We start from the raw sequence: 27,946 nt of genomic DNA, 5'->3' as shown, positions 1-27,946 counted from the left end.
ACAAACAAAGAACAGCATAGAAGAAATTTATTAAGATAGCACTATTTATACAAGTTACTCATGCTAGAAAAAAGCATAAATGATAGATGTAAACATTTGTTTACAGAATACTTGTTTTCCTTGTAAAGGTGCAAATGATCTTCATATGTAAACACAAGAATACCGACCTTTAGGGGAAAGGGGGCTTTTAAAAAAGTTTTAATGACCCATTTATTACTGTAATGTAATGTAGTGTAATTTTTACTATATTCAAGCACATTAAAATGCTGAGTTATATGAATCAAACTATGAAGTTAAAGAACTTAAGATATCAGCACTGCCTTTTTCATCTCAAGAATTCACAGTCCTCTTTTAAAATCAGATTTAGTAAGGTCCAAAGTTATATCGGGTGCAAAAGGTCATTCTTTCATACTAGATAGAAATTACAGTACAAACGTATCAGAACCTTTGAGTCTAGAGTTCCTCCTTCCTCTCCCCCCACCCCTGGGTGCCTCCGCAGTCACTGAAACGCGACAGTTACTCACAGTGCCAGCAAACAGTCCCTCCTCTCCAAACTCTTTAATGAGCCTCATACCTTTCCCTGCTCTAAACACACAGGGGCAAAGTGCATAAAAATCACTAAAAGGGAGGGTACCATCTCATCATGGTCAGTGTTTTACAAGAGGAATTCTAAAGACACAGACAAGAGGCAGGAGGGCAGTTAAGATGATGCTGGTCTAAGCTTTTTTCAGCAGGAGCTGATTGCGGGTCTGCCATTCTAGCCAGAACCTGAGAAGCGGGTGTCGATCTAGGCTAGTCAGAATTAAGAGATGATACCTGCATCCCAGCTTCAGACAGGAACTGATATCTAGCAGGCAATGTGAGAAAAGGTTTTTATAAGTAAGCAACAACCAGTTGTTTCTGGGTTCACATACAGGGGAGGGGAGAGACAAAAGCTGAACTTTTGTACCATACACTGTACAGTAAAAAGGCATCATTTGAAATCCTTTTCACTCTCACCCTTTTTGGGCACTTCACTGATTCAGTCGAGAGATGAGAGTTCCAGTTCTGCTTGCCTCCAGCAAGACTGAAAAGATACTCAGGGCACCCATCCTCATAGCTCTCCTGTACTCTAAGAGACCCTAAAACATACCACAAGGGTTGGAACCACAATAGCTGGCAGGACATAGCCCTGCCCTAACCACCAGCTTGTCAAAACTCAAATCGCACATATACATATATATATAAAATACATATATATATATGCACACATATATATGTATATAAAAAGCTGGAATTATCGCTGTGAGCGATACAAAGAAAATACATGATACAAATTAAATGAAAAAATAAATATACTCTGTGCACAGAAAAGCTTCTGTGCAAAGGTGGCACCTTGCAGGTCAAGTACTTTTTTTGAAGCTCTCTGTAAATAAGGCAAAAGCAATGTTTTCTGTATCACTTTCCTCTTTCGCTCACCACACAGCTGCCACATCCACTGCTCACAGCTGGAGGCAAAGCAGGAAACCCTCCTCCTTGCCAGACTCCCAGTATAGCACGTGGTATCTACATCAGCATTGTTTACGCTACAATAACTTTTACAGTTTGGTTTATTCAAAAATGTAGACTATTTAGAAAAAATACGGACATAAGCAACACTTCTACTTTTGTCCAGTGGTTCCCTGGAGTCTGACAACGTGGTCTCCCATTGGGCACACTCTCACAGAAGTCATTTTTATAATTCCATGGAAAGAGTCACCGGCAAAGAGTTACATTGGATCTAGACCGTTCATACTAGAGCTGCAAAGAGGTCCAGTGTCAACAAGTCTCTTCAGTTTTTCTAGGAATGAGAACCAAGGGGTCTCCCTCCCTCTTGATGCTTACCATATATGGGATTCACAGTGCGTCATTTTGATAACACCTACTCCTCCTCCCAGCCGCCGATAGTTCATCCCACCATACAACCTGCAAAGACAAGGTTTCAGTGGTCACACCGGTTCAGCTCCTTCATGGAGCTACCATGGGAAAAACTGAACCAGCCCTTGTAAGCACAATTACACCATTGTTAACCTCTGGTTAAAGCAGACCATGACAAGTAAGTTGGGTAGCAGTCATTTTATACATGTCCAAGGTAAACAGCTGTATCCGCTCATGCCTTTCTCTCTCAAAACAGAAACTGCTTCTTCATTTTGACACCGCAGTTTTCTGTTACTCAGGTAATCACTTGCTTTCTCCCTGTCTGGTAATGTGCAAGACAGAAAAGAACTCTGCAGGCTATAGCTGACCTTGGGCTACATTTTGGGTAACACAAGAGCAAGGATAGGTTTGCTACTCACAATTCAACTAATTTCTTTTATATTTCTAATACCCTAAATTCAGCTGATCCAACCAAGATATAACACATCCCAAGCACCATCTGTTTCTCCAAAATATGTTACTGAAATGGTGCCTGCATTTCATATGGAAATCTGATCCCTATAGACTCCAGCATCCTACTCACTTCAGCTGCATATTCCCCTCTGTGCCACTGAAGTCTGCTGGCAGAAACAGGAGAAGCAAGTTCTTCAAACAACTCCTACCAATGCAATTTGTTAAATCCAAATTGCATCGGAAGCATTTCTCGGTCAGGCTACACAAATAAAAATATCCTTCACAGAGCAAGAAGTTCAGCAAGCAAAAGAAAGAGAAGACCTCAGATGTTGATCAGCGATATTGAATGCAGTGGGAGAAAAAAACCCACGAGCTAATACCTTGAACGACCTCCTAAACTTCTGTGAATGCTAGCCCAGGCAGTAACTCCTAACTCTAGACATCTTGTTACTGTTACTGTCACTGGAAGTAGCTGAAACCATTCAGCTAAGGAATACAAAGTAGGTATTACTCTCTACACGACTGGTTTTCTCAGCAGTTCAGAAGGCATTGTCCATAACTCAACAAACAAGGGGAAGTTCCTCCACTGCTTCTTATGACAGCTTATCTCATAGGGAAAGGATTAATCTACTAGTATTGCTAGGCTGGAAGAAATAAGGACATTAATTTGTTTCTACTCCCCACCCCTGCCAGATTACTAAAGCAGCAAGAATACAGATAGGAGCTTGGAATTTAATACTAATTAGATTTGGGAATAAATACACAGGCAATTGCTTTCAAGTGTAGTTATGACTAGAAAAGAAATAGGAAAAACAGCCTTTCTGCTCAGTACGCATTTTTTGATTGGCAATTTCATATTATTTCTCTCAGCTTGTAAATCAGATGAAATTCTTCTAATTGCCGTCTTGCAGATTTAAAGGGGAAGAACATCATATGCTCAAAGTGTTCTGTTTCAGCTCCTCCAAAAGAATCTGGAAATCAGAGCCTCAGCTTGCAAGCAAAAAATGAGTAGGCCGAATTCTACATCACGACTATGAGCTCCTTCTGCTAAGGGCAAGCTTCGTTTTATTGGGAAGCAGAAGAGTCTCAGCCCAAAATAAACAGAAGGGGTATATCTTTCTCAATGTGGTCCATTTTTGTTAGGTTCAAAAGCAGCACTTAAAAATCAAACTTGGTTTTGGTATGACATTTTGCTTGCTACCCAACAAGCCTGCTAAATCATTTATTTTCTCTGGGTCTCGATAACCTACCTATACACCATTTTCCTACCTGCAGAAGATGCAATGAGACTTTATTCATTAAGTGTTGGTTAAATCTGTTGGATATTCAGATGGGAAAAACTATGGAAAACTCACTCCCCATTTTACTTAAAATGGAGTCAATGGCTGGAATTCAAGCAGAAATCTGCAAGAAAATGTTTCTCAACTGCCTACTACTCCCATAGTCATAGACATGGGATGCCATAGGTAAATGGCATATTGGGGTATTTTTCAAAATGTGATTCCCTTTCTTACACTTTCATGCAAGCCACAATGTGAACATTATGCTGGCTACCACACCCCAGTTCTTCGCTATGGTGTACATCACATTTCTAATTTGGCTGGGTCAGCTCCTGGCAGCAGCTATGGCTGGAGATCGCTATTTGATTGTTTCACAAACTTAACAGTTACCTCCATGTGTTAGCATCTGGATCAAACACCTCAATGGTCTTCAAGTACGTTGTGCCATCAAAACCCCCCACTGCCATCAGCTGTCCATTCACAACTGCGAGGCCAACCTGCAAAACAACCATCACAGGTAGTAGCTATTTAGCTGGGATGTCCCGAAAAGACAGGTCCTGACCAGAAAGGTTAAAAGGAAAATACTACGGATTTAATAACCATGTTTGGTGAAACACAGTCTAAAGTAGAGGTTTGGGGTTTGTTTTTTTTTTTTTGGGGGGGGGGGGGGGCAGGGAACAGTGAAGGACAAATAAAATAGCCTAAAAAATAATGAGACATGGAAAGTTAAATATATATCTCAAAATAGAGACTCTCTTAAAGAAAAAGCAGAAGGTTCCCCTTATTACCAGCTACAAGAACTATAACTGCTTGCATGATAATAGATACATGAGAACCTAAAAAGTTTTGGCTGATAAAGGTTTACGTCCTGGACTGAAATTCTTCACGAAGCGCGAGATGCATGCACCAGAGTATCTACCAACCTACAGCCTCAAACACTTGCTTAAACTAGGAGAACCATATGTACACCCCTGGCCCGTTCCTCTTGGGCTGGGGCTTGGACCGTCTGTAAGCACCTTGGCCTCCAGCCTTTCTATTTTGTCTTTCTGCTGAAGCACAAAATCACCGAGATCTCAAACAGTTCTGTGGTTTAGGAAGATCACTTCCAGTGAAAACAACTCGTGGCATAACACAAAAAGGACGACAAGAACACAATGTAAAGTGGTCCTTGTTTTGGCTTTGAGGAAGTTAGAAAACTCAGGAAGGCTGTAGATGCAGATGCATCTGTTTAGCAGTTTCTACAGAAAGCAAATATAGAAGCAGCTCATGAAAAGTCAATGCCTGATCAGTAACTAAAAAGGAGAGTGTTGGGACAGTGTACTATATGCTTTGAGGATGGAAATAAATACGTATTCTCTGCCTCCAAAACCAGTAGTTGCTCAAATTATGATTCATACTTGCCTCACCAGCCACTGAAATACTAACATACAGACAGAATTAATCCACTCTTTACTATATAATCCAGTATCCAATGATAAATATTCATAACATTTGCATCTGCCTAAACACGATGACTGCTTAAAACACTATGTTAATCTTTTCTTCACATGTCTACAGAAAGCAGGAAGATTAGCAGTTGATGAGAACATGCTGTCACTCCCCATATTCACAGGATTCGGTGAAGACAGGCAACATTCTAAGTGAAAGCCCAGAAACCCTGTTCCCACACATCTCAAGGCAATGAAAAAGACTTCGCTGGAAGTTTGTATCTAAACACATGCTTGCCCAGATTCCCAGCTCTTTCCTCTGGGCAAGTAGGTACATTCACCTCCTAATTCATCCAAAGTGCATTGCAGGATGAGACCCAGGTATTAATTTTGATACTGTTCTCTAATAATATCTCATGCCAAGTATGGCTACATTGCCAAGTAAAAAACTAAATAACTCTTCTGTTTCAGGCCTAAATTAGTTGACTCTGTATAAGGGACCAAAACTATTAAAAAAGACCCTCAAGTGACTCCATTTCCCCATCCTCAGGCATATTAAACAGCTGTCTACGGCATGACATGACTACCACTTCATTCTCTAGTCTTACTAAAGAGCTTTGACTTTTTGCAAACCTTTCCCCTCACAGAAGAAGAGAGGTGAAGGTACAGAGGAAGCAAGAGAGAAACCTCCCAAGATGACACTACCCTGTGCTCTCACCGCGTGATTATGTATAGTATAAGCAAGCAATTCAAGCCAAACTCACTCCACTTCGGCGGGATGTCATGGCCACAACAGGAGACCACTGGTTGGTTCGAGGGTTGTATCTCTCAGCACTACTGAGCTCTGTCGTATCGTCTCTGCCTCCCACAGCATATATCATGTCTTGGTATACAGCACAGCCCAGGTGCTTCCTCCTCGTCCCCATGGGTGCAATTGTGTGCCAGCGGTTCTCCTGGGGATTGTAGCGTTCCACTGCAGAGGAAATGACACGTCTTTGGACAACAAGGTTGGCAGGCAGTGGGGGTTAGCACTTTTGAACCTGCATCCAAAGTATTGCTCAGTCTGTAAAGACACTGCAATTTCTACATGCCAAAAATAGGATGAACCACTTTGTTATCTCTCACTCTAATGCTTTTCTTCTATAGAGGGCTTGCTATTCTCTCTCCAGTCCTACACAGTCAATCTCATTCAGCATCTTCACTCAAGAGGGAGCTGGCAACGCTACAAACTGACCTGCATTACTGTCTTGCAGTAGTTTTATCTTTGGCACCTTCCTTCCTACAGCAGAAAAGGGCTACTGCAGGAAAAAAGATGTGCTTGCAACTGTTACGCAAACGATCAAAGTATTTTATTCAGGACACACTGCCAAATGCAGCACTGAGAAAGAAAAAAACCACACACAACCAGGTAATAGGGGCTCACAAGTCTAGAGAGTGAATTACCGTATGGTAAAAATCACATTTAAAGGAGAAAAAACACAGCAAACTGATGACTAATTTATTCAACAGTCATCTGAGGACACTAAGGCCAAACAGGACAATGACAAGCACTGATTGCAATAAGGGACAGCAAAAGGCATACCAGTATTGAGAGGAGAAGTGCCATCAGAGCCTCCCACAGCATAGAGGAAGCCCCCTAGCACAGCCACTGCAACTCCCAGGCGCCTGGTGCTCATGGAAGCCACTCGAGTCCATTTGTTTTCTTTGGGATCATACCTGGCAAAAGAATAAACACCAAAGCTTAGTGAAGTGTCAACATCTTCACAAAGGGGCAGGAACACTGACCTTATTCTCTCCAAACAAAAATCCTCGTAAGATTTGTACAGTACTTACCTCCTCTCCAGCTCACCTGCATCAACTGCACTTTCTAAGAGACCCTCTTCTCCCTGTACCTTTGTTTTTGTAAATTAAAAAGTACCTTTCCACAATGTTGAGACAAGAGACACCATCCTGGCCACCCACAGCGTAGAGGTAGCCTCCAAGAACTGCTACTCCAACACTGGTCCTGCAGGTGCTGGTGGGGGCCACATCACTGCTCCACTGATTGGTCTTCGGATCATACCTAGAAAAACACACCAAACAGCACAAATTGCTTGACGAGGTATGCTTCAGACTCCCCCGTGCTTGGGAACTACTAAGGCAGTGAAACTTGCCTGTCTTGAGCTTAAACTGCAACACAGCTATTTGTAAGTTGGATAAAGCCCCTGAAGTGATATAATGCATCCAAATACATGTTATTCCAGGGATGTTCAAACTACAGCTTGAGATGATTCAAACTGAAGATCAAAGGTTCAGGTTCATAAGACAGCAGGTTACCAGGGACTGGCTGACATGTGGTAACTTGCATCGATGCAAAAAGCAGCAGCCAGAGTTACTCTGCTGTATGTTCTCTGCAGTTCACACAAGAACTCAGCCAGCACTGGAACCTGCACTTCAAGATAAAAGATGAAGGAACCAGATGGACTTGGAAATCCAGAGACAAGGAGATGTGGTGCATAGCAGAAGAGTCCAGGACATGGGAGATGCAAGGCTAGAGTCATGACGTGGGAAGCTGGGAGTATGCAAGGATATACGTGGGAAGACGGGGAGGCTTGAGGAGAAAGGAGATATTTGTATAGCTCATTGGATTTGTTACAGGGCCAAGATTTAGAGTACTAGGAGTGCTTGAGTCATATGGCTTTCAGGCATGGGGATTGCCATATGCAGCTCCCAGAAACAGGAAGCCTGGCAAAGCTTGTTTGATTTATGTCTTTCACAGGTCTAAAACTGACCTATTTTCCTTCTTCTGTATAAGTGCCAAGGTTTCTTAATTCTCTAGTTACCACTCCACAATAAAATTCCAGGATCTTCCCCTCAACATCTAAGAAATGCTACTGTAACCTCACCTTCCACAATAATGCTAAAAACAAACCCGCAATTGCAAAGAAGCTTAACCAGGATCATCACTCCTCCCATCAATTACACCCAGACCCATCTCTTACATATGCCTTCTTTATACCAAAGGCTATGTCTTGTCTCATTAAGCTGGGGATAACATGACACAACCTGTTATGCATGAAGGCCTAGTTCAGCAGTAAACCAACACAATACTGAAGGGGTATGCAAGGGAGGAGGAAATGCAGATAACATGTAATATAAATTTCACGTTTTCAGCAGAACAAGAACACAGCTGGCAAAATGAACTCGTTTTTAAGAGGTTGCACCCAGTTTTAAACATTCAGAGTTAACATTTTGCACATTGGCCTTATGGAGACCTACCTTTCTACACTGTTAAGATAAGAGGAACCATCATGGCCTCCCACAGCATAGAGGAGATCATCCAGAACACTGACTCCAACGCCACAGCGTCTTTTGCTCATGGAAGCCACCATCCGCCACTCATTGGTTTGAGGGTCATAGCGCTCAACACTGGAAATTGCATCCCCGCTACACCAGCCCCCCACTGTAGGAACCAAACACAAGAAATAGCATCATAACGCACTGAGCTCACGTACTGTATGTGTGCCTGGTACAAATAATCCCTCCGGACTTTGTCAGCCTTAACCCAGTAGACCCACCTCCGAGTTACTCATTCTGAGGATTATAGTTAGAAGACAGAATATGATTTTCAAGAGGATTAGCATAAGTTTGGAAGTACTGTGGCATTCATAGCACCAAAGAAATCACACAAGTAAAAAAGTGCAAGTTAACTCAAATCTCCAAACATTAGTGCACAGGTCACTTCAGAAATATGTTGTAAAGACTTGCCTTATGGAAGCTCTATCACCAGAAAACCCAGACTTGAATCTCCTGACCTAAGCCCGTAGGAGCTATACATACCTGCAAAGAGCACTTCTCCACAGCGTATGGGTTTGCGCGGTCTAGTTCTTGGTCCTTGCATCAGTGGCCGCTCTTGCGGCAACAGCAGATAGTTTTTAGCTTCATCCACTAGATCCCTGTGCAAGACAGGAAAATATTAATCCCCAAAGTTCACCTGATAGCAGTCTCAGGAGAAGGTATGAATCAAAACGGATGGCAAGAGCAGCCAGCACTAGTCATGCACTTCATCATGTAAGTGTGTGAACAGATCTAGTTAAAATGTACACTGTCACCTAAATACTCATCGCTTGTTTACAAGTCATTTACACAGTGACAGCTGTAGACCGGTATCAATATTTGGCCAGAGTTAATAATAGATATTGCTTGCTATAAAGACTGATAAAAAACTGTGACAAGAGATTTGTCAAGCTCACTATGCAGAAAAGAAAAACCCAGACTGCCTCAAGCTAAAACTTAACAATCAGTTGTTTTGTCTAAGAACAAATCAGGAGTTGAAAAGCACACAAATACATCACACACACATGACCAATAGATGGAGATAGTACCCTTCTGATGAATATTTTCTCCATCCGCTCTGGCCAGCTCACACTGTCCATCCATTCATGACTTTTCATCTGGACTAATCCTAATATTCCAAACCCTTGAACAAACCAAAAAAGAAAAAAAAGTCCTCCTTCCCTCTACAAATGTGGAATTCCCCCACTATGAACACTTATTCAGGAAGAGAACAGTTTAGCCTATCCCCTGAACTTTTTTGCATTAAGCACAAAAATTGCGTGCTTTATAGATGATACAGAACTCCAAAGAGCTAGAAAGGTGAGACTCATACCGTGAGAGAAGGAAATAAGTTTCCCTGCACTAGCATTGTGGGAAATAGCAGACACTAATCCCAGAGTCCAATTCAGTTATCAAAGTACAGATTTTTTACATAGAGAAACTACTTTAAGTCATAATGAGATCATGAATGCCATGCAAGTGGTAAGCTGTAATGAAAGGCCATGACTAAAGAAACAAAAAAGGCGAAATGGAAAACTATACACTGAAGGGTATTTTACCAACAGTCAGACTGTGCACTCAAAGTTTGCTATTTCACTGAAAACTTGAAAGAACAAAAACACTTCCAGAGCACACTGTTGACTATTATATAAATAGAAAACATGCTTTCTTGCATCATTTCTCCTCCCAATTGCAAAAGAGGAAATTGTGAGCTATCATCCATTTACCAGTGACAAATCAGCACAGTTTTAGAGAACAGATGCAAATAAGGCACCCAAATACATCGAAATCCAATTCTGTAAATCAGTGAGGAGATTTACCGGCATTCCTCATCGCTCTTAATAAGTGGATCAGAGCCCACTGTACCCACAAGAAACTTGGGACTCAGCAGCGGTAGACGGACATGCTGCAGGACCTGAAACACAAACCAGAACATACATGGTAAACTACATATAACCACAGAGATGCAAGAAGCCAAATGGAAAACCATAGTGGCTAGTAAGTTTTGATAAAGAGTTGATAATTCCTCTGGCAAACATGCAGAGTCATTTACACATCCAAATCTTGGCTTTTTAGTTAAATGCAGCTCATCTTGCAGCACCTTTGCCTTTTCAATATATCAATTTAGATACCCAGCAGAAAATCAGTATTTGAAAGGAGACAATCCACTGGATCTATTAACAGATGAAAACAAGGTCACAATTGTAAACCTTTATAAAATTACAGATGTCAATACATCTGCTAGAAATACTAGTTTAGTTAGAAGTTTCATCAACCATTTAGCTCTCTTCAATGTGACTGGTATTGTGCAGTAAATGAACAATAACAAGTAACATTGCCTTTCATAATGACCTAGAATTTAGAGGCGCATGCAGGTATAGACAGAGGGGCCTAAAAAGGCACACAGTTATAAGGGCATTAAGAGCTACCTTGAGAACAGCAAGTTTTTCTGGTTTGGTTTGTTTATTTAAAACAATTTTCAAAAGCTTTCCACTAAATAAAATTGCATTTAATGTCTATTTCCAAAGCAGAAACACTGAGGCAGGCAAACTCTTACCTCTTTTGATCAGAAAGCCTGAGACTTCAGAGGCTTTCCGGCTGACAGCTTTGTCAGAATGGGTGCTTCTCTGTGAAATGGCTTGGCTTAGATGAAGCATCGTATTTCAACAAAACCATTCTGACAAGCTCCAGTATAAGATCATGAGGGCTGAGGCATATCAAACAGCAGAGCTTAAAGATACACCGCAAACAAAGAGAAGCTTTTTCTTATCCACTGCGTTTTTTATACAACACTCAAAGCAATGCAGGCAGGTTTGTCTGGACAGACTACTGGAACGATCTAGTTTGGCCAGTCCTACCTGGAAACAATTCAACAAAGCCCCTATTGAAGGCTCTAGGCACTGCACCTTCCAGCCTAGATGAAGGGAAAGTGCAAGCCACCTAGCACAGGTGGAAGTCAGAGAGAATTACTGTGGCTTTGCATGCATTCAGAACTGTCACACTGCTGTGGCACCACCATATCAGCCCTCATTACTCTTCCCCTGGATAAAGCGGTCTCGAACGTTACTGCACTCAAGATTACCTGTGGTAGCTGGGGTCTTCTTTCCTGAATGCTGTATTTCACCCAGGCCATCACCGCATTGAACACCTGCTCTTCGCTGCGAACATTTAACTCATCACTGGATATAATGTCTATGAGCTGATTGGCAGGAAGCAGCATGAACTCCTCACTCTCCATTACCTGGGTAAATGGAAAGGAAAAAAAAAAAGAAAGTAAGGACAGTGGCCAAAGCACCATGGCCATTCACCACTCCAGCACTTCAGTGCAACTCTGAAGTGGATACAGTCCGCTTTAATTAGAGTCTGATGGACTGATCCAGTGAAGTGCCAAATACCCATCACTGTTTTGACATCAACATACATGAAGTTTGCTGCACAGAGCAGAATGCAGTCCCTAGCAACACAACACAGACACCTTTAGAGGGGGATGCAAGTGAAAGGGAATTTTACACAAAGGTTTTTTGTAGGACACTTTTAAAGGGTTAAACCACAGAACACACTGATCAGGTTTCAAAATTTAGGAAAAGCAAAGCCCTTCTTTAAAATCAGTCTCCTTGTTTGCCTGTTTAATACATAAAGCAGATTTAAAAATGCCGCATAGGTGATAAATACGTGACTGAAAAGTGGTATCGGAATAGAGGGGCTCTATTCACAGGAAATCCAAAACAGAGCACAAAAATAAGAGTCTCAGAAACAAGTTACCAGAGGCATTGTAGAGAACATGGAAAGTCTTCCTGAATGCCAATTTGTGGCAGAACAGAAAATATTTCAGGAGAGGGTGATGGACTTACTTGATTCTGCCTCTTTCATTTGCTCTAAATATATACATAGAGTTTGCACAAGTCCAGAAGCACTTAAGAGGGAATCAGAGCCTCCTAAGGCCCTAAGGACTGATCTCTTGTGAAATTCAAGCCACTGACAAGCTGCAAACATGTTCATTCCTTCAGTACCCAAGATAGCAACTGAGTTTCTCGGGAGGCTTTAGCTGCCGCTGGAGGACTGCTCACACAACACACCACAGAGCACATGCGAGTCAGCCTGCGACTGCCTTGAGAGGTTACAGAGCTCTCGCACAGCCACGTCTTCTGCACTGAAGCCAGGTAGATGGGAAAGATGCAGGAATCAAAATAAAGAGAACTGAAGAAATGGTTTGATTGATAACTGCCAGCTCGGCTTCCCTACAAGCACTCCCAGTCTGTAGCCCATAGTCCAAGAGGTTCAGTGACAGAAAATAACTGAATATCATCTTGTCCTCATCATTTGCGACCACATTAGAATTCCAGGACTTATTTTATGATTTGCAGCATAAATGAAAGAAAAATACATTCTTTGACATGATCATCTCAACAGCAATCAGCTGTGCAGTCCTTTTAATTACCTAAAGAAATTAATTAAGAGCACTGAATGAATATACAAAAATTGCCAAGTACTGACAACAGCAAATATAGTTAAAAGGAACACAACAGACAGTGAGATCAGTTACCAGCCTTTGGTCTAGGATCCTGTGGACTTTCAGGGGCAGTAAGAGCCATAGCTCACACACTTCTTCAGCCTTAGAGTAATAACTGGGCTGATCATTAAAGATCTTTATCAGCATTTTTCCATAGTCTCCCTCCCTTCTACATAGACTAGCTTGTATCTAAACTTTACCCCGACAGTTTGTAAATACAGCCTCAGACCCTGAAAATTTATGAGTTAAGGATGGTCATCCAGACTCTCCCTTCCACCCTCAGAAAACCCAGCTGCATCGATGGCAAATCAAGTTATTACTACTGTGCAACTTGTTAGTTTACATAGTAAAACAAATAATTATTTAAAATGCTTTGGCTTATTTTGGCTTAATTATCAGGTCACTAATAATTATCTGACTCATATTAATGGTCTATTTGACTGACTTGCTTACTAAACAAGAACTGGATGGGCTTCATTTCCTCTACAGTATTCATGTGCATTACTGCATTTACAAACAGATAGAATAAATGTCAGAGTATACAATATGGAGTGCAATTTTTGTCTGTTGATAGAAAGTACAAGTTGTTCATCCTTAAGTATATTTTTTCCCTTCACACAGATGTCAGAGACCAAACAAAAAAATACAAAGACTGTTCTTGTACAGCGGAGCTGTTAATAGAACCACTTCACATTACATGCACAAGATTCACTAGGGGTTTTAGGCAAGAAATTAAATTGAGGGGAATGGAAAACTTGGAAAAACATTTTACCAAGAAGTTAATGATGTAATGCAGCAATACACATAAAAATTAATAGAACTAGAGGTTAGCACAGCAGAGGACATGAAGCAATTCAGACTGCATTCAAAGTAACTGCATGGGTTGGCCTGATGCCTAGTGCTTAATATTTTACATTGCCATTCAGGAAATTCTCATCTCACATTTCTTTTTGCCAGCTCGGAGGAACGATGACGATACAGCCTCTGCAGAGGAGGGCATTTTTTTTTTATCAGTTCTCAAACTCCACAGTGGAGGATTATTAAGTAGCCAAGTCACTGGCTTCCATTAGGGATTGCCAATCCAATCTCCAGATGGAAAATAATGGTAGAACAGAATACAATCCCAACAAACAGCATCATTAAGATTGTCTGCAGAGAAACAGCGGAAGCGAAAGAAGTGATCACTAAGGATGAAGAGCTGCAAAATTCCCGGGGCACTGAAAGGGACACCAAAACCTGCCCAGGCCAAAGAAAGAGTGCTCTAATCTAAGCAATTGTTTTCCAGAAGCCGTGATTCAGTTAAGTCAATTATAATTTGCATCATCTTTGAGGAGGAGAGTGTTTTCTTGAGTCCAAAACTTTTGCCTTTGTGTGCTTTAACAGGGATCAGGAAGACAGGAAGCTGTCTTCCAGGGACTGCAGAAGAAAAGAACCCCATAGCAGGCAGCTCTTAACAGCCAGCTGCATATATTAATGCTAAAACATTTAAAAACAAAATTGTTATGCTGTTAAAAAGTTATTTAGAGGCTTGTAAGCATGCCCTACTCACGTAATAACGAGAGAAGCACAGTTCTAACCATTAAAACTACCAAGCATTGAAAATAAACGACCATCTGGTTACCATCCTGCTCCCAAAAAAAAAATGCAGAAGAAAAGAAATGCAGAGCAAGCACAGAGCACATGAAATGGCCAGCTAAAAGGCAGGGCTTTTGGGAAATCACCAAGTTCTACAAAAAACAAGCTCTCATCTTAAACAGCAAATGCTATTTTCTAGTCTTCATGGTTAGGAAGACGTATTTAATTGCAACTTCTAAAGTAAACTGACATCATGTGTCTAGAGTTAAATACCAAGTATTGTCTTCAATGTGTCCAACAGTCAAGCTCAATTGTGTTTGCTTCTGCTCATAATTTTCTTAAGTACTACCTGACTGAAATTAATACAATTCCAATTTATTTCCTGCAGGGAAAAAGAAGTCAGCAAGCTGCAATCAATCACAGCACTTACATACTGCCACTTCTCTGGGGAAACTAAATTAGCATCAGGAGTCGATACGGGAGTTTTTCCCTTCGGAAAGGATCTACCTGTGAAGCAGGTGGAAAGAGGACTTTTCTCCACAGCAGGCTACCCGTTCCAAGGATTGGAAGAGTGCAGTTTCTTGAAAAGGCAAGAGACGGATCTCTCTAGCAGGGGAACAGACCTTCACGCTGAGCCCACTCCTAGAGAGTGGCTGCTTCCAAAACATAGGCAAATTCTTGCCCTTCCAACCAGGGCTCAGGAGACACCACTTAAAAGTGTGGGGCTCCTTTCTGCATCTGGGTGTAACAGTTAAGTAAAGACCCACTCTTCTCAGACAATTGCTCACAGAATCCTTAATTATTATGCTGATCCTTCCCTGAACCAGTTGCTGGCAATTTTTTTTCCCCAAAAATCATGTAGGCAGAATTAACAAAGGAAAAGAGACTTGGGTTTATAAAGGTCAGCTACAAAATTACACGTTTGAATTACTTTCAAACAACTTCTGCTGAATAATAGATGCTAAACCCTAGTTCTGCTACAGCAAGGGAGTTGAAGACTCCACTGAGGCAGCTGTATGCTCCCCCATACACCCACATTTCCAATCCCTAAACTCAACACCAATTTTTTCCTTGGTTCTATTGATAACACCCATCTCCCCTTCAAGCCTGTAGAATCCAGAACATTTCTGAAAGGGGAGTGGAGTGTCACACCATCGTGCAGCCATGTCAGATATAATACCAAACTCCAACTATGCCTGCAACCTTGCCTTCCACGTAGCACTCGCCACACAACTCTAAGAGAAGAAATGCTGTGGATCATATACAAACCACTAGTGCAACACAGTCCTGCAAGTACCTCTTCCCTCTTTCTTCCACAACTAACGGCTGATACCCATCGCTATTAGGGCACACAGCAGATGTAAAGGCAGGATTTGGAAAGAAGCACAAAATGAGAGTTGCCCAGGCTCTCACAGGACACGTTCACAAGTTTTACACCATGATTCCAGCATACTAGCTTCTTACCTCCTGGAAGTTATGCTGTGTGAACTTGTCAGCAATCCTCAGTAGTTCACGGCATGAGTGAGTGTCAGCAAAAGCTCGGATGCCCAGGCAATTGGAAGGGTCCAACTGTCTCTTAAGGAACTCGCAGCAGGCCTCCTGGATCTCAGCCAGCTGGAGAAGGCAAGCAGCTGGCAACAAGGTCTGGACATTTCCCTCTTCCACTGTGATCTGAGAGGTGTACGCAAAGTCAATCAGCAGTTCCATGGCCCTTTCGTCGATGTCTCTGATCACTACTTCTGTCTGCCGACTCTCTGCCAGCTCCCCAGTGAACATGGCTCGGAAGTAAGGGCTGCAGGCTGACAAAATTACCCTGTGGGCGTAGATCTTCTTCGCACCGACTACTAGCACCACATCGCACAACTCCCGGTGCTTCCGGAGAAGATTGATGACTTCCAAAGTTTGTCGAGGGTGCTTGTCAGAGATGTAGGGCATGCGAGCAGGCTGCGGCACCCCTTCCGGCAGTTTGTTAGGATCTCCGAGTGTGCAACGGCTAGTCACATCCATTCCGGTCTCTCCTGGTCGAGTACTGGTACACCTGCAGTGGAGGAAGCCATAAGACAGGACCATCATCAACTAATCTATCACCAGCTGTCAGCCAAAGCTCTAGGCTCCCACCGATTATGAGCGCAAAACCAGCAGTGCCCATAGCTCCATGGTGGAACGTGGAAACAAACACATGATCATGTGAAAGAGGAATCCGTCTCAAACCAAAGTGCACCTAGAAGTAAACAAATCCCAACTTGCAACAGGCTTATATTTATACCTATTTTTATATGCTTTCTATGACACACCATTGTAATATCCAACTACACATACATATTTATTAGCTGAACCTCATAATAGCCTTGCATGGTAGAGGAATATTAGCCCCATTTCATAAAGAGTGACTCAAAGCAGAGAAGGTTAGCTGACTTGCCCATTGTCACTTGAGTTTTCTTTGACAGAGCTGGAGATGGTTTCCACTGCAAAGAATTCCAGTTGCATGATTTAACCAAACTTCTCTGTTCTTCTCCCTACATTTTTGATAGGGTCGCTCATCTACCTTCCCTGACATGTTTCAGAAGAAGGTTAATCTCTCCCTAGAATGGCAGACTAAGAACTGCAGAGGGCAATCGGGATTATCAGACCAATCAGGAAAAAGTCAAAACAATCAAAGTATCCACGACTATCGGCCTACCAAAAAAGGAAGAAAATAAAGTCAAGATTGTAACTTTAGAGATGAGGAACAACTTAAGAATATATAAACCAAGTTTCTGGCACAAAGTAGGAAAAAGATACTATCTTCCCAGCTCCATGTGCAGCATTCTAGCTATCTGATATCCTTCCTTATGAAAGTTCAGGTACCTTTCCTTTATCCCTCACATCCCTGAGCAGATGTCAGCTCTGTCACGGCTTAAGTGCAACACCCCTCTGCACGGCAGCACGACAATGCTGACAGATCGCGCTTTGCGCCATGTATGCTACTAACTCGAGAGAACGGGAATGCAGTATTGCCTCGAGCCCTTCTGCAGTTCTGCAAGGATGGACCAAGATGACACATCTCATACCTCACTTTCCAGAGACATCTGCCTACACCCCAGGCTTCACTGTCACGTTATGACTGAAATCAGTGCTAAATAAGAAGAAATGAACCCAACTCTATTTTCAGCAATCAGACTAAACAAACAGATCAGTGCACACTAAACGCACCACACACATAACTGAGATGCCATTTTGCATGTTTGGAGCATATTTGAATTTCTGCCACATATTATATGAACAATTATTAAAAAGATGCATCAGCACCAGTGACATACCAATTACTGCAAAAATAAAGAAAATACAGGAAATTATGGCCTCTTCCCACTTCAAGAGAAAACCATCACTTAGAGCAATTAAAGCATACTGAGCAAAATATCAGATGGTTATGAATTATCCAGTGAGTGCACTGGCTGTTGGAGTTATACTGAAAGACACAATACATCTCATCTATTACCAGCTTCACTGATACACTGGCATTTGTGGGCTGTCACTACCTCACTTTGTTCACACTAAGAGTTAAAAAGAAATCTAACTCCGCTTTGCCATTGCTCAATGTATTTTGCAGCATGCTTGAAGGAAAGAATTAAAAAAATAACTCACATCTTTTCCTCTCATTATTATGTGAAATGCACTTTCTAACCACAGGGAAACCAGTCTCTTTGCAGCGGTTTGAATTATCTTAGCCTGTTTTCCCATTCCCTCCACACCTCTCCTTGATCATCATATTCAGATGTTTCAGACCATTACCTCTTCCTCATATCTTAGTTACACAGATCCAGCTGGGTCTCCCCTCTGGGTTTTGCTGCTTGCTCCTGTTCAGCCTCTGCACCTTAAATGCCTTGAGTTTTTTTATCCCTACTCCATCTTTTTTATATCCATCATCCTTCTCCTTTTCTGACACCTCTGACAAATCCTTCTGCTGTTATACTGCCTCTCACTCTCCTCCACCCACTCTTGTCCCTCACAACCCAAATTTACCTCGTGGGGTTTGACAACCATTTTCAACGCTCTGCCAAGTTCCTCATGAACAATGCAGCTAAGCTCTCCTCACAGCAGCACACGCAAACTAAGTTTAATGGTACCCCTACAAAAATACCCAGAAACCTTGGCTAAAGATTAATTTACCTAATTGGCTTACTTCCATAGTCCTTAGCAGCTAAGGCCAGAGGGTAAGTAATTTAATCCCTCTACCAAGTGATGAAGAAAGGTGGTGACAAAAATGCCCCTGTAGAATCTAACTCTTGCTAAGCAAGCCAAACGTATTTTATCGTGCATTAGGGGTTTCAAGCTATGTCAAACCAACCCCTGGGAGAAAAAAGAAAAAATAAGAGCCCTATTAAGACACATGCTACTGTAATAATTTTGGACCTTTGTCTTGACCAGGCTGTCAGTCAAAGCATCTAAGCACAGAACAAGCATTCTTCAAATAAAAACCCATTTCACAGAACTACAGATCACAAGAGATGGTCTATGTCCACGACAGGACCTCTTTTTGGAAAGCAGAACCCCTTTGTTATGCCTGTAGGTTTTCCTCAAAGGCAACTCCCACTAAAAACAACCCTAAAGCAGATCTCAAAGAGCTTTTTGGACCGGCACAGGTTCGAACTACAAAAAGATTAGATTAAGGCTATGCGACCACAAGGAATATAGTGTACTTTGTCAATCCTACCACCCAAGACTCTTTGCTGATACAGAGTAATGGGGTGAACCAGCTTACGCTGATTAGTTGGCCAGATTTAGGCAGTAGTCCTAGTACTTTCTAGCCAGGGCAGAACAGGATTTTTCTGCCCAAATTAGACTCTGCTGAGCACATCTTTAAATTAACTAACTGAAAAGAAGTCTGGTTAGTAAGAACTGGAGGCATTCCTGCATTGTTCCCATCAGCGTTTAACTCAGTGCCTGCATTGTATCCAGTCTCCTTTCTCCAGGAGAGAAACTGCTGGTTAATGATGAAAGAAAATTGAATGGCTGGAAAAAAGAGTAATAATCAAATTAGCACTCCTGATTCATCCATAACTTATCTCTGGGTAATGCAGAAGCTAGTGATCAATGGGCTTGGGAATTTCCATACTGGATCAAACCAGATGCTTGATGTTAAGCACTGTGGGTTGCTGCTATACACAGGCACAGAAGTGTGAATTAAAAGGACACTGTCTGATGGCATGTGTCTCCACGAGGACAATAATTTAACTGCATTATGTGTGCATTATGCATATATATGCATAGAGAATGAAATGATGAGTCAGTAGCTTAGAGGTGTGAAAGACAGAAGGCAGCACTTGATTCTCACATGGCAGGCTAGCTGCCTCCCCCCCACACACACGCAAAGCCAAGAGCTGCTCCTGAATACTCGGGGTGATTAAGAAGGTTGAGGATCGGAGAGGAAATGTGTATACAAGGATAAAAGATTCACACTCAGCTACGCAGATATGCTAAGATTAGCTTCCACCAAAATGCAGGGCTAGGGAAATCAGCAAATACAATGGGATTAAGAAAGGGCTGACAAAGGATAAGTTTTTGTAGCACGCTGCTGAAAAGCACAAATGGGAACACAGGCAGTCTCCAACACTAAGTCAGCTAAATAAATAGGCTTCTCTGCCTCCATTTTATTCAGCTATGCCAGTTCCCAAAACTTTATGCATTAACAGAGGAATCTATGAGACATCCATTCTTAGAGCTTACAGCAGCTTCTTCCAAAGTTCAAAAAAAAAAATCTAATAATACATATCTAAGAAGAATACTCTCCGATACCATCATAGAGCTCCTTAACTTTCAAGTCAGAGTAGCTTGCATTTTTTGTTTAAGATAATGTATGTTTTAGCATGAGATTACAAGCAAGCTTTAACACAGTTCGGCAGAAAACAATAGGCTGTCCTAAGGCCTATGAAACAGAACAAGTCTCAGGCTGAAAACATCAACTGAAATCCAAAATCATACATTGCTCTAGGGGATTTCAGCAGCAATGGACTTCAGTAGCAAATGAAGAAAACAAACCAAACCGGTAGTGATTTCTGTCAACGCCTCGCTTCGAATTTAATGCGTACACAAAGAAAATATTTCCTATACGCGTTACAGAACTGCTAGAACAAAGATCTTTGATTTGGCCCAGCCAAAAGTGGTACCTTCAGCAACAGAAGTGACCACCACAACACTGCCGACTAAGTAAATGGAAATGTTTAATTGTGGCAATCAATACTCTAGGAATTAGTTAGCTAAAAGTCTAATTATTAATAAAAACGCCACTGACTCCTTTTCTTACCTAGACAGCAAGGTTTAGGTATACGTGCTCAATGAGGTTGAGTTATGAAAACAAGCAGATAAACCTGGCTGCATTATTTTACATTACTCAACAGGGAACAGCAAGGATCTGGTGCATATGTCCCTATTTACATTGTTTAGTTTCATTTTCACCGACCAAACCCAGAAAACTCAGTTTCACCAAGAATAAGGATGTCCATACGCAGAAAGATGAGGTCATTACCTGAGCCTTCCAAAACCTTCCTAAGCCTTTTGCAGTTTGTCTTGGGCAAGAGCTATGTCCAAGCAATTTGTCAACTTCCTCAGTGCATGTGAGGGTCCCAAGCGCACCATCGGGATCTGCAGCCTCTCCCCCTCAGCGGGGTCTTGCTGCCTGTGCTCGAGCCAGCTCTGATACAGCTCTGCTGTAATCTGGGATCAGGCTGCCAGGAAAGAGCTGGGTGAGAAAGAGCCGGGAGGGCCTCCCCACTTTCCTCAAGCCCTCGTGCCTGGCCTGAGCTATGGTGAAGGCACACCTGTACCTGACCATGTACCCCACTAATACCGACCTGCTGCGTTGGCTTCCTGGCTTGACCTCAGCTCTTCCGCATCACTGCAGACTTGCCTGATGAGCAACAGACTCTTGGCTGACCCTGGGCATCAGATCTGCTTTGCCGTCCTTGCTCGGGTACTGTGGGACTATGCCCTTCCCTGGAGAGGTCTCCTCTGCCTTGCTTTTACCTTCAGCAAAACAATGTTCTCTTGCTGCTGCCCGACAGCAAGAAAGAACAGCCTGCCCCAACTATCATTTCATTTCTAATGCATGATAAATCCTGTTTGAACATCAATGTATCTTCTCTACTATAACCTTGACAGGAACAGCTCCAATGCCTTTTCTGTTCAAATTGTACTTCCCATCCTCTGAATGCTGTAGACATTTGATACCAACTCACCATGTTTACTAATACAGTACTGACCAAGTCTCACTCCCCTCTTCTTGCAATATCTAACAGGACTCTCGCATGGTATTAAATGGCTGCAGAGACCTGAGTAAAAGGATAAAAGGCAGTGCTCTGTCATCTGCTTAGCTGGACTTCATAGGAAGATCTGTGAGCCTGAAATCCAATCAGGAAGCTTTTATCATTTTCTGCTAAGATACACAGTAGAGTAACAAACAAATTTTAACAATCCACACAGAGGCTCTTAAAACACGCAAGCACATTCAAGAACTGAAGTCCACCGGCCACGATAGAGCCACGCTTGTCAGGCTAGACTGCAGCAATACAAGACATCTAGGCACAGAGATCAGCTGAAAGGTTAGTTCAAAAGTAAAGCCACGTAAATATGTCAAACGTGTTATCCATGCTCTACCCTGGCTTGTCAGAGAGGGAGGGAAAACAAAAGGTACTGAAAGGTCTGGTCTGCACCCATTATCCAAATAAAAAAAAAAAAAAAAAGAAAAAAGAAAACGCCTGAAGGGCCAGGATCAGCACCACAATAGAAAACCTCTACTTCCTCAGCCCAGTGCTGTTGCCCACTGCTAAAACTACCCAGTTTGAGTGGCAGACAGAACTTCCATGATAGCAATTCCAAGGCCACAAACCCACAAAAGACATACAAACTTCAGCACTTTAATTCTCTGCCTCAATGTGAGACGCAGAAAACAGCAGACATAAAAATCAATTTAGAACCTCAATTTTTCCATTAGGAACAGAAAAAAATAAAGTAGAGAGAAAACAAGAACACAAGCCAAACTAGTCACCAATTTTATGTCATTTTGGAAAAACATTTTGATAAATGGAGTGCAACATAAGAACCTGAAAAGCTGTAGTTTTATGTTGGTTAAGATTTAAACAGTCTCGATTGTGCAAGACTAAGATGGAAGAGAGCTCATCTGCTACTTAATCTGTCTTGGAGAAAAAGGAACTCACTGTAAAAGTAACATACAGCTCCTCATTGTCTAAACCACATTTCTTACCTTGGCAAAAATATTGAACAATACATAGCCCCAGTGATGCCAGCATTGTGTCCCAAGGTTTACTCATGAGCTTAACTGAAGCAGCGGCACAGCCTTTTTTTGTTGCGCTTGAGGGGTTCATTTAATTAAACAACATAGTGTCAACTCTTCAGGGTTTAAATGACTATTTCTTACCTCCTTCCACCACACAGAACCCAGGCTAATGGTTTCTGCAAATGCTGTAGCTAGAAATGCTCTACCTACTCATCCATGCTTAAAATTCCTTGCCTTCTCTTACATGACTGTTTAGAGAATTATCCATAATAAAAGTTTCCCTACTTTCAACATCCTGGAGAGTGCAGACAGACAAGGCAATTTGCATGAGTTCTCTTTACTTCATTTAGAGCTGTAGAACTTCAGGAAACTTAGCTTCCACACAGCCTGTACCACATACAGAAATGTATCTGCTGTTAAGTTTTGCCATGGGATTGCTATCAGATAGTGAAAACTAACTAGAACTAGCAGACAATCCTGTTTGCCAATCTGTCATCATGCTGATTTACTGTCACAATTTTTTCTCTATATAACAGATAATGTTTCTGACATAACCACAGCAAGAACTCCCGTGAATTAAACTTCAGCTGCATCTTCAGCTCATTAGAATTGAAGCAGCTGGCATCCGTAATTAGAAAAGGAAACCTCCTTTTCATCCAAGACCTCACTCCATCAAAGGGACTGAACTCTTAGTTAAGGGAAAAATAATGCCCCTTAGAAATCAAGTTTCAATTTATTCCTAGGCAGTTTATTTCACACAATTTGAATACCTAAGTAATTAAATACTGGATTTTAAATATGATAGTTAATGGGAGAAGTAGGGAGGGGGGATGGAGAATTATGATAACTTGTCATCCGTAGTCTTCCTAAAAGCATATACATTTAAAGACATCTGGTCTTGTAAATATTGAAAACTAAATACATTTAAGTACGGACTAAAGATGAATGCTTTATATTCTAATTCTCCTAACCAGGCCTTTAAAAAAACCAAAAAAAAAACCCAAAAACCCCAAAAAACTCAACATTTTATGGTCCAGGCACTTATGAAACCAACTCACATGATTTATCATACGTGGGTAAAAGAAGGATAATTGTTTTTCATATCTTACCTGCGCATTGGCTTTCCGTCCATGCACCGTGAAGAGAAACCTTCACCCTATGCTTCAAGACCTGATCCAAAAGGGAAAAAAAAAAGAAAAAAAAAAAAAGGGGGGGGTGATATTCTGAAGCAAGCGAATCTTCTTCCCTCTCTTCAGTCTGGCTCTAGGACAACAGAACTGGCCACGTCCAGGTACTAATATGCCTTCAAGCTCTTATCCAGCTATAAAATTCACAGCCTAGATTAACGATGCCTGGATTGCAGAGAATAAAGCAGAAGAAAATATAATCATCATTAGAAGTAATTTCACCACAGCTGCATAATGATTCTTTAGGCAAATGGACACACATATCATAAAGTCAGTAAACTGTCTGCCTCCCTGAATCCTTACAATTGTTCTACTAAAGGAAAAAAATATCTCAAGTAACATGGTGCTTGCTCTCACTCCTTGCTCAGAGCCAGGAGGTATCTCTCCCTCACACATTTACCAGAGATTTAAGGCAGGCTGGCACCTAACAAACAGCACAGCGCTGCTCAACAGCTACACTGCAGAGCCAAAATTTGATACAAGATAAAACTTGTGTCTGGAAATTGAAGATAACTATGTGCCCCAGAGGTAAGAGAGATGCTAATAATGGTACTACATCTCTAAAGATTAATGATGCTGCCTGATGCCCACTACACTTCCAGAAAATACTCATTTTCTGAGAGGAATAAGAGTTGCAAACTGCACAGGCCTTCAATATTCAACCACTAACTTCTAATTCTAATGCAGATTAACCCTTTTTACAAGGTCATCACTCATGCCGATTTCATTTTTAATGACTATGCAATTAGGAATAAATTTATTCAATCATTATTTAAAGCAGTAAGCCTAACTTTTTGTCATGTATTAAAAGAACAGAAGGGTGTTCTGCTTCCATGTTGATAGTCACAGACTTCTTCCCATCCAGAAGTGAGGGAGAAATCCAGTGAGTGGAGTGATAAATAGGAAACCAGTTAAACTATAGGAAAAGCAATGACAGAATGAGACTGAGTAACTCTTAAAAAAAACAGAAGTAGCATTTCAAATAGAAAAACTTAAATTTAGGAAGAATGAAATAATTTTTGGAAGACTGAAATTGTCAGATTGAAGCCCTGCGTCCAACAATAACAAAATATTTTGGGCACAATTTAAATTAAACTACAAAATGTTTATAGCTTTATTTGGCTACGTGAACAAGCACCTTATTTTATATGCAACATTCTCCAGGTACACTATTGCAGAAACACCAATGGAGCAGTTTGCCAGTTAATGAAGAATAAGCTCAGACTTGCTGTCTTCCACCGCTGCAAATTACTCAGGTTCATACTTTCCTGCAAATAAAGCAAGCTAATTCCTCCCGGTTAGGGTATCACATACCAATTTAAATCCGAGCTATGCCTGCCCAGCCTCTCCCCCAGCACACTCTGCCACCGCTCCTCTCACCAGCGTCGAGGGGCTTCCGGGAAGAGCGAGCCTCGCTGCCTGCAACCGCGGGGAACTCCAGGTGCCCCACTGCAAAACAGCACCTCCACACTGCCCGTGTGCAGGAACGCACGCAAGAGCCGTTCAGAGCACTCTGCACATGCTAGGAAACGTGGACGATGCTATTCTTAGACCCCCGATTGCATCAGATTTAATCCCCTTAAAACCCACATTGAAAGTCGTGGCGAAAAAGAAGCATTTTGGCCCAGGTTTCTTGATTTAGTGTTCTCCGCGGGGCAGCAACTAGGTGAAACGACGGTTTTTGAGCAAAACGGGGCCCTGGCTCTCGAGCACCCACAGGCACAAGTAGGTTCTCCGAGGCGTGCGGCTGCTCCTCCGGGACGAACACCGTTCCCCTCCTGCCCCCTTCCCCTGAAGACCTCACGCCGGCAGCCCGCGGCGACAGGGCACGCCGCCAAACGACAGCAAGCGGCGGGCGGCAGGGGCGCGGGCCCCCGGCCCGGAGAAGGAGACCGAGCCGAGCCGAGGAGCCGGGCACGCTCCCCCAGGCCGCCGCCTCGCCACCGGCCCCGGGAGCGGAGGGCCCAGGCCGCGCTGCGCGCCCCGCCCGGGCGGGCGGCCTCCCGGGGCTGCCCCACACACGCCGCTGCCGGCCCTGCCCCGCCACCCCGGCGGCACCCGGGCACGCAGCCCGTCCGAGCCGACACCGCACCGACGGGAGCAACGGGGCCACCCGGCACGCCCGCGCTGCAGCGGGCGGCCGCCCGCAGCCCCGGGAAGCCGCCCCCCTGCCAGACGGCGCAGGAGGGCCCGCGCCGCGCTCACTCACGCCGGGCGCGAGGTCCGCCGCCGAGCCGCGGTCCCGCAGCAGCCGCGCCGAGCCGAGCCCACCCCGCTGGGCGCCTCCTCAGCGGCAGGAAGAGGTCCGGCCCCGCGCGACGCCCCCGCCAACCACCGCCGCCGCGGGCCGCGCACGCCCGCCCCTTCCGCCACCGCCCCTGCCCACCCCGCACCGCCCTCCCGCGGCAACGGCGGCGGCCCCGAGCCCGCCACAGACCCGCTACGGGCAGGGCCTGGCGCGGCCTGCTCCGGCCTGCGGCCTACCCCAAGAGATGGCCGTGTCCCGGCAGGGCCCATGTCAGCTGGGCTGTCCCTGACGGAGAGTCCCCGTCAGGGGGCACTGACTGCCGGATACCGTGCCAGTGTCCCATGGCGTGACCGTGTCCAGTGCAGCGCCCATGCCCAGGAGACCTTCTCAATAGGAGCCCATGTCCCAGTCAGGTGGCAGAGAATGGGCATCCATGGCTGTGAGGCGCCCCGCGGGTGCCCATCTTCCAGGAGAAGGCCCCGCATCCCCACAGGGTGCCCATCTCCCGGTGAGGTTCCCAGGGGGTGCCCGCGTCCCAGGGAGACGCCCGGTGGCTGCCACTTTGCCCCCAAGAGGATTTTGGGCGGGACCGTCTCACACTGGAGTCTGGACGGAGTCTGAGCACAGCTCCTTCTCGCCGTCAAGTTCAGGGCACAGCCCAAATCACGCGGGACACAGTCCCGCTCCACTGCTGGGCTCAGTGTCCGCCGGCAGGCACAGCAGTGGGAGCAGCAGGCTTCAAAATGCGCCTACGCAGGTCCTCCCCAGCTCCGCCTCAGCCTTCATCGCCTGCCGGGCGAGCGGGGAAAGGCTTTGTGACATCACAGAGCCTTGTGTGACATCAGCCCGGTGTGACTTGTCACATCAGCATGCCTTGCAAGCGCAGACACGCGGGGTGGTCACTCTGTCCTGGTGGTGGTCACTGCCTGAACTCTGCTCAGGGTGACAGCCCAGGCCAGCTCGTGCGTCGAGATTTTTTTCCTCAGCAGAGACCACGATGGGGCTCAGCCCAGTTCTCTGCTTCACCGTGGCGCTCTGCATGGTGTCTCTGTTCTCCGGTGGCATTGGCCTTTTTTTCCACCGCAACAGCGTCTTAGTCAGGATAGAAATCCTTCCTGAAGACCTGAAGCAGCCGCCCATTGCTGCAGAAAGCGTGACCGCTGAATGGCCCAGCAGCATTGGCCTGCGCAGCCCCCAACGCTGGGTCAGGTTCAGGATGCACATCGCTCCTGAGGGCCAGAAGCAACCGCCTGTTGGCGCAGTGAGCGTGGCCTCTGACCTGCCCTCCCCTCGGGGCCAGCTTTGGGACTACCTTGCCCAGGTGGACGTGACCTGGCTGCTTTACGGGGCCTGGCAAACCGTGTGGCTGCTCTGCATGGCTTGGATTGCGCTTGGCCTCTGGAGAAATGTGGAGAGACCCCAGGGACAGGTGAGCAGTCGAGATCAGTCACACAGGAAGGGACCGGGCTGTGGGGAGCGGGGAACCACAACAGCCTTGGCCAAGAAGGCTTGCAATGAAGAAACAAAACCCAGCGCGGGCAAGAAAGCCTCCGCAGCCCCGAGAGGTCCTCTGCCTCTTCCCAGGGACATGCCAAGCCGCAGGGCTGAAACCCTCCGGGAGCCCCCAGCACGACACGGGGCCTGCCAGAGGTTTCCTCAGCCCAATGTGCTGCGCGGAGCGGTCCTGCGAGGCTGGAGCTCTTCCAGAGGAAGCCAAGCCCAGCAGGACACTTCTCGGCCCCCCAGGACCCCGACCGCTTCTTTGTGACCCGGCCCTGTCATT

General features: G+C 44.1%; 1 protein-coding gene across 11 annotated transcripts; it reads right to left on the bottom strand.

The window, feature by feature from the left end:
- Positions 1 to 10: 10 nt before the first annotated feature.
- KLHL20 (kelch like family member 20) lies at positions 11 to 26,228 on the bottom strand. 11 transcript variants are annotated; one of them, XM_075156783.1, is made up of 14 exons: positions 26,125 to 26,217; positions 25,054 to 25,183; positions 23,838 to 24,080; positions 15,921 to 16,494; positions 11,454 to 11,612; positions 10,192 to 10,286; positions 8,876 to 8,991; positions 8,315 to 8,498; positions 6,975 to 7,118; positions 6,639 to 6,772; positions 5,821 to 6,029; positions 4,020 to 4,126; positions 1,864 to 1,944; positions 11 to 1,779 (listed from the first exon to the last, which is right to left on the bottom strand). In XM_075156783.1, the coding sequence occupies exons 3-14, from the start codon at positions 23,858 to 23,860 to the stop codon at positions 1,749 to 1,751; spliced, it is 1,857 nt and encodes a 618-aa protein (XP_075012884.1). In that variant the 5' UTR covers positions 23,861 to 24,080; positions 25,054 to 25,183; positions 26,125 to 26,217; the 3' UTR covers positions 11 to 1,748. The 11 variants fall into 11 exon arrangements, with proteins under 11 accessions (XP_075012884.1, XP_075012891.1, XP_075012888.1 ...); XM_075156790.1 differs by lacking the exon at positions 26,125 to 26,217 and adding an exon at positions 23,014 to 23,115 and having other exon boundaries at positions 25,054 to 26,035; XM_075156787.1 differs by lacking the exon at positions 25,054 to 25,183 and having other exon boundaries at positions 23,838 to 23,898; positions 26,125 to 26,228.
- Between the last annotated feature and the right edge of the window lie 1,718 nt (positions 26,229 to 27,946).

Source organism: Calonectris borealis, chromosome 8 (assembly GCF_964195595.1).
Source record: "Calonectris borealis chromosome 8, bCalBor7.hap1.2, whole genome shotgun sequence".
Lineage (NCBI taxonomy): Eukaryota > Metazoa > Chordata > Aves > Procellariiformes > Procellariidae > Calonectris > Calonectris borealis.
Note: the sequence above shows the minus strand (reverse complement) of the source record. Positions and strands in the feature narration are given on the sequence as shown.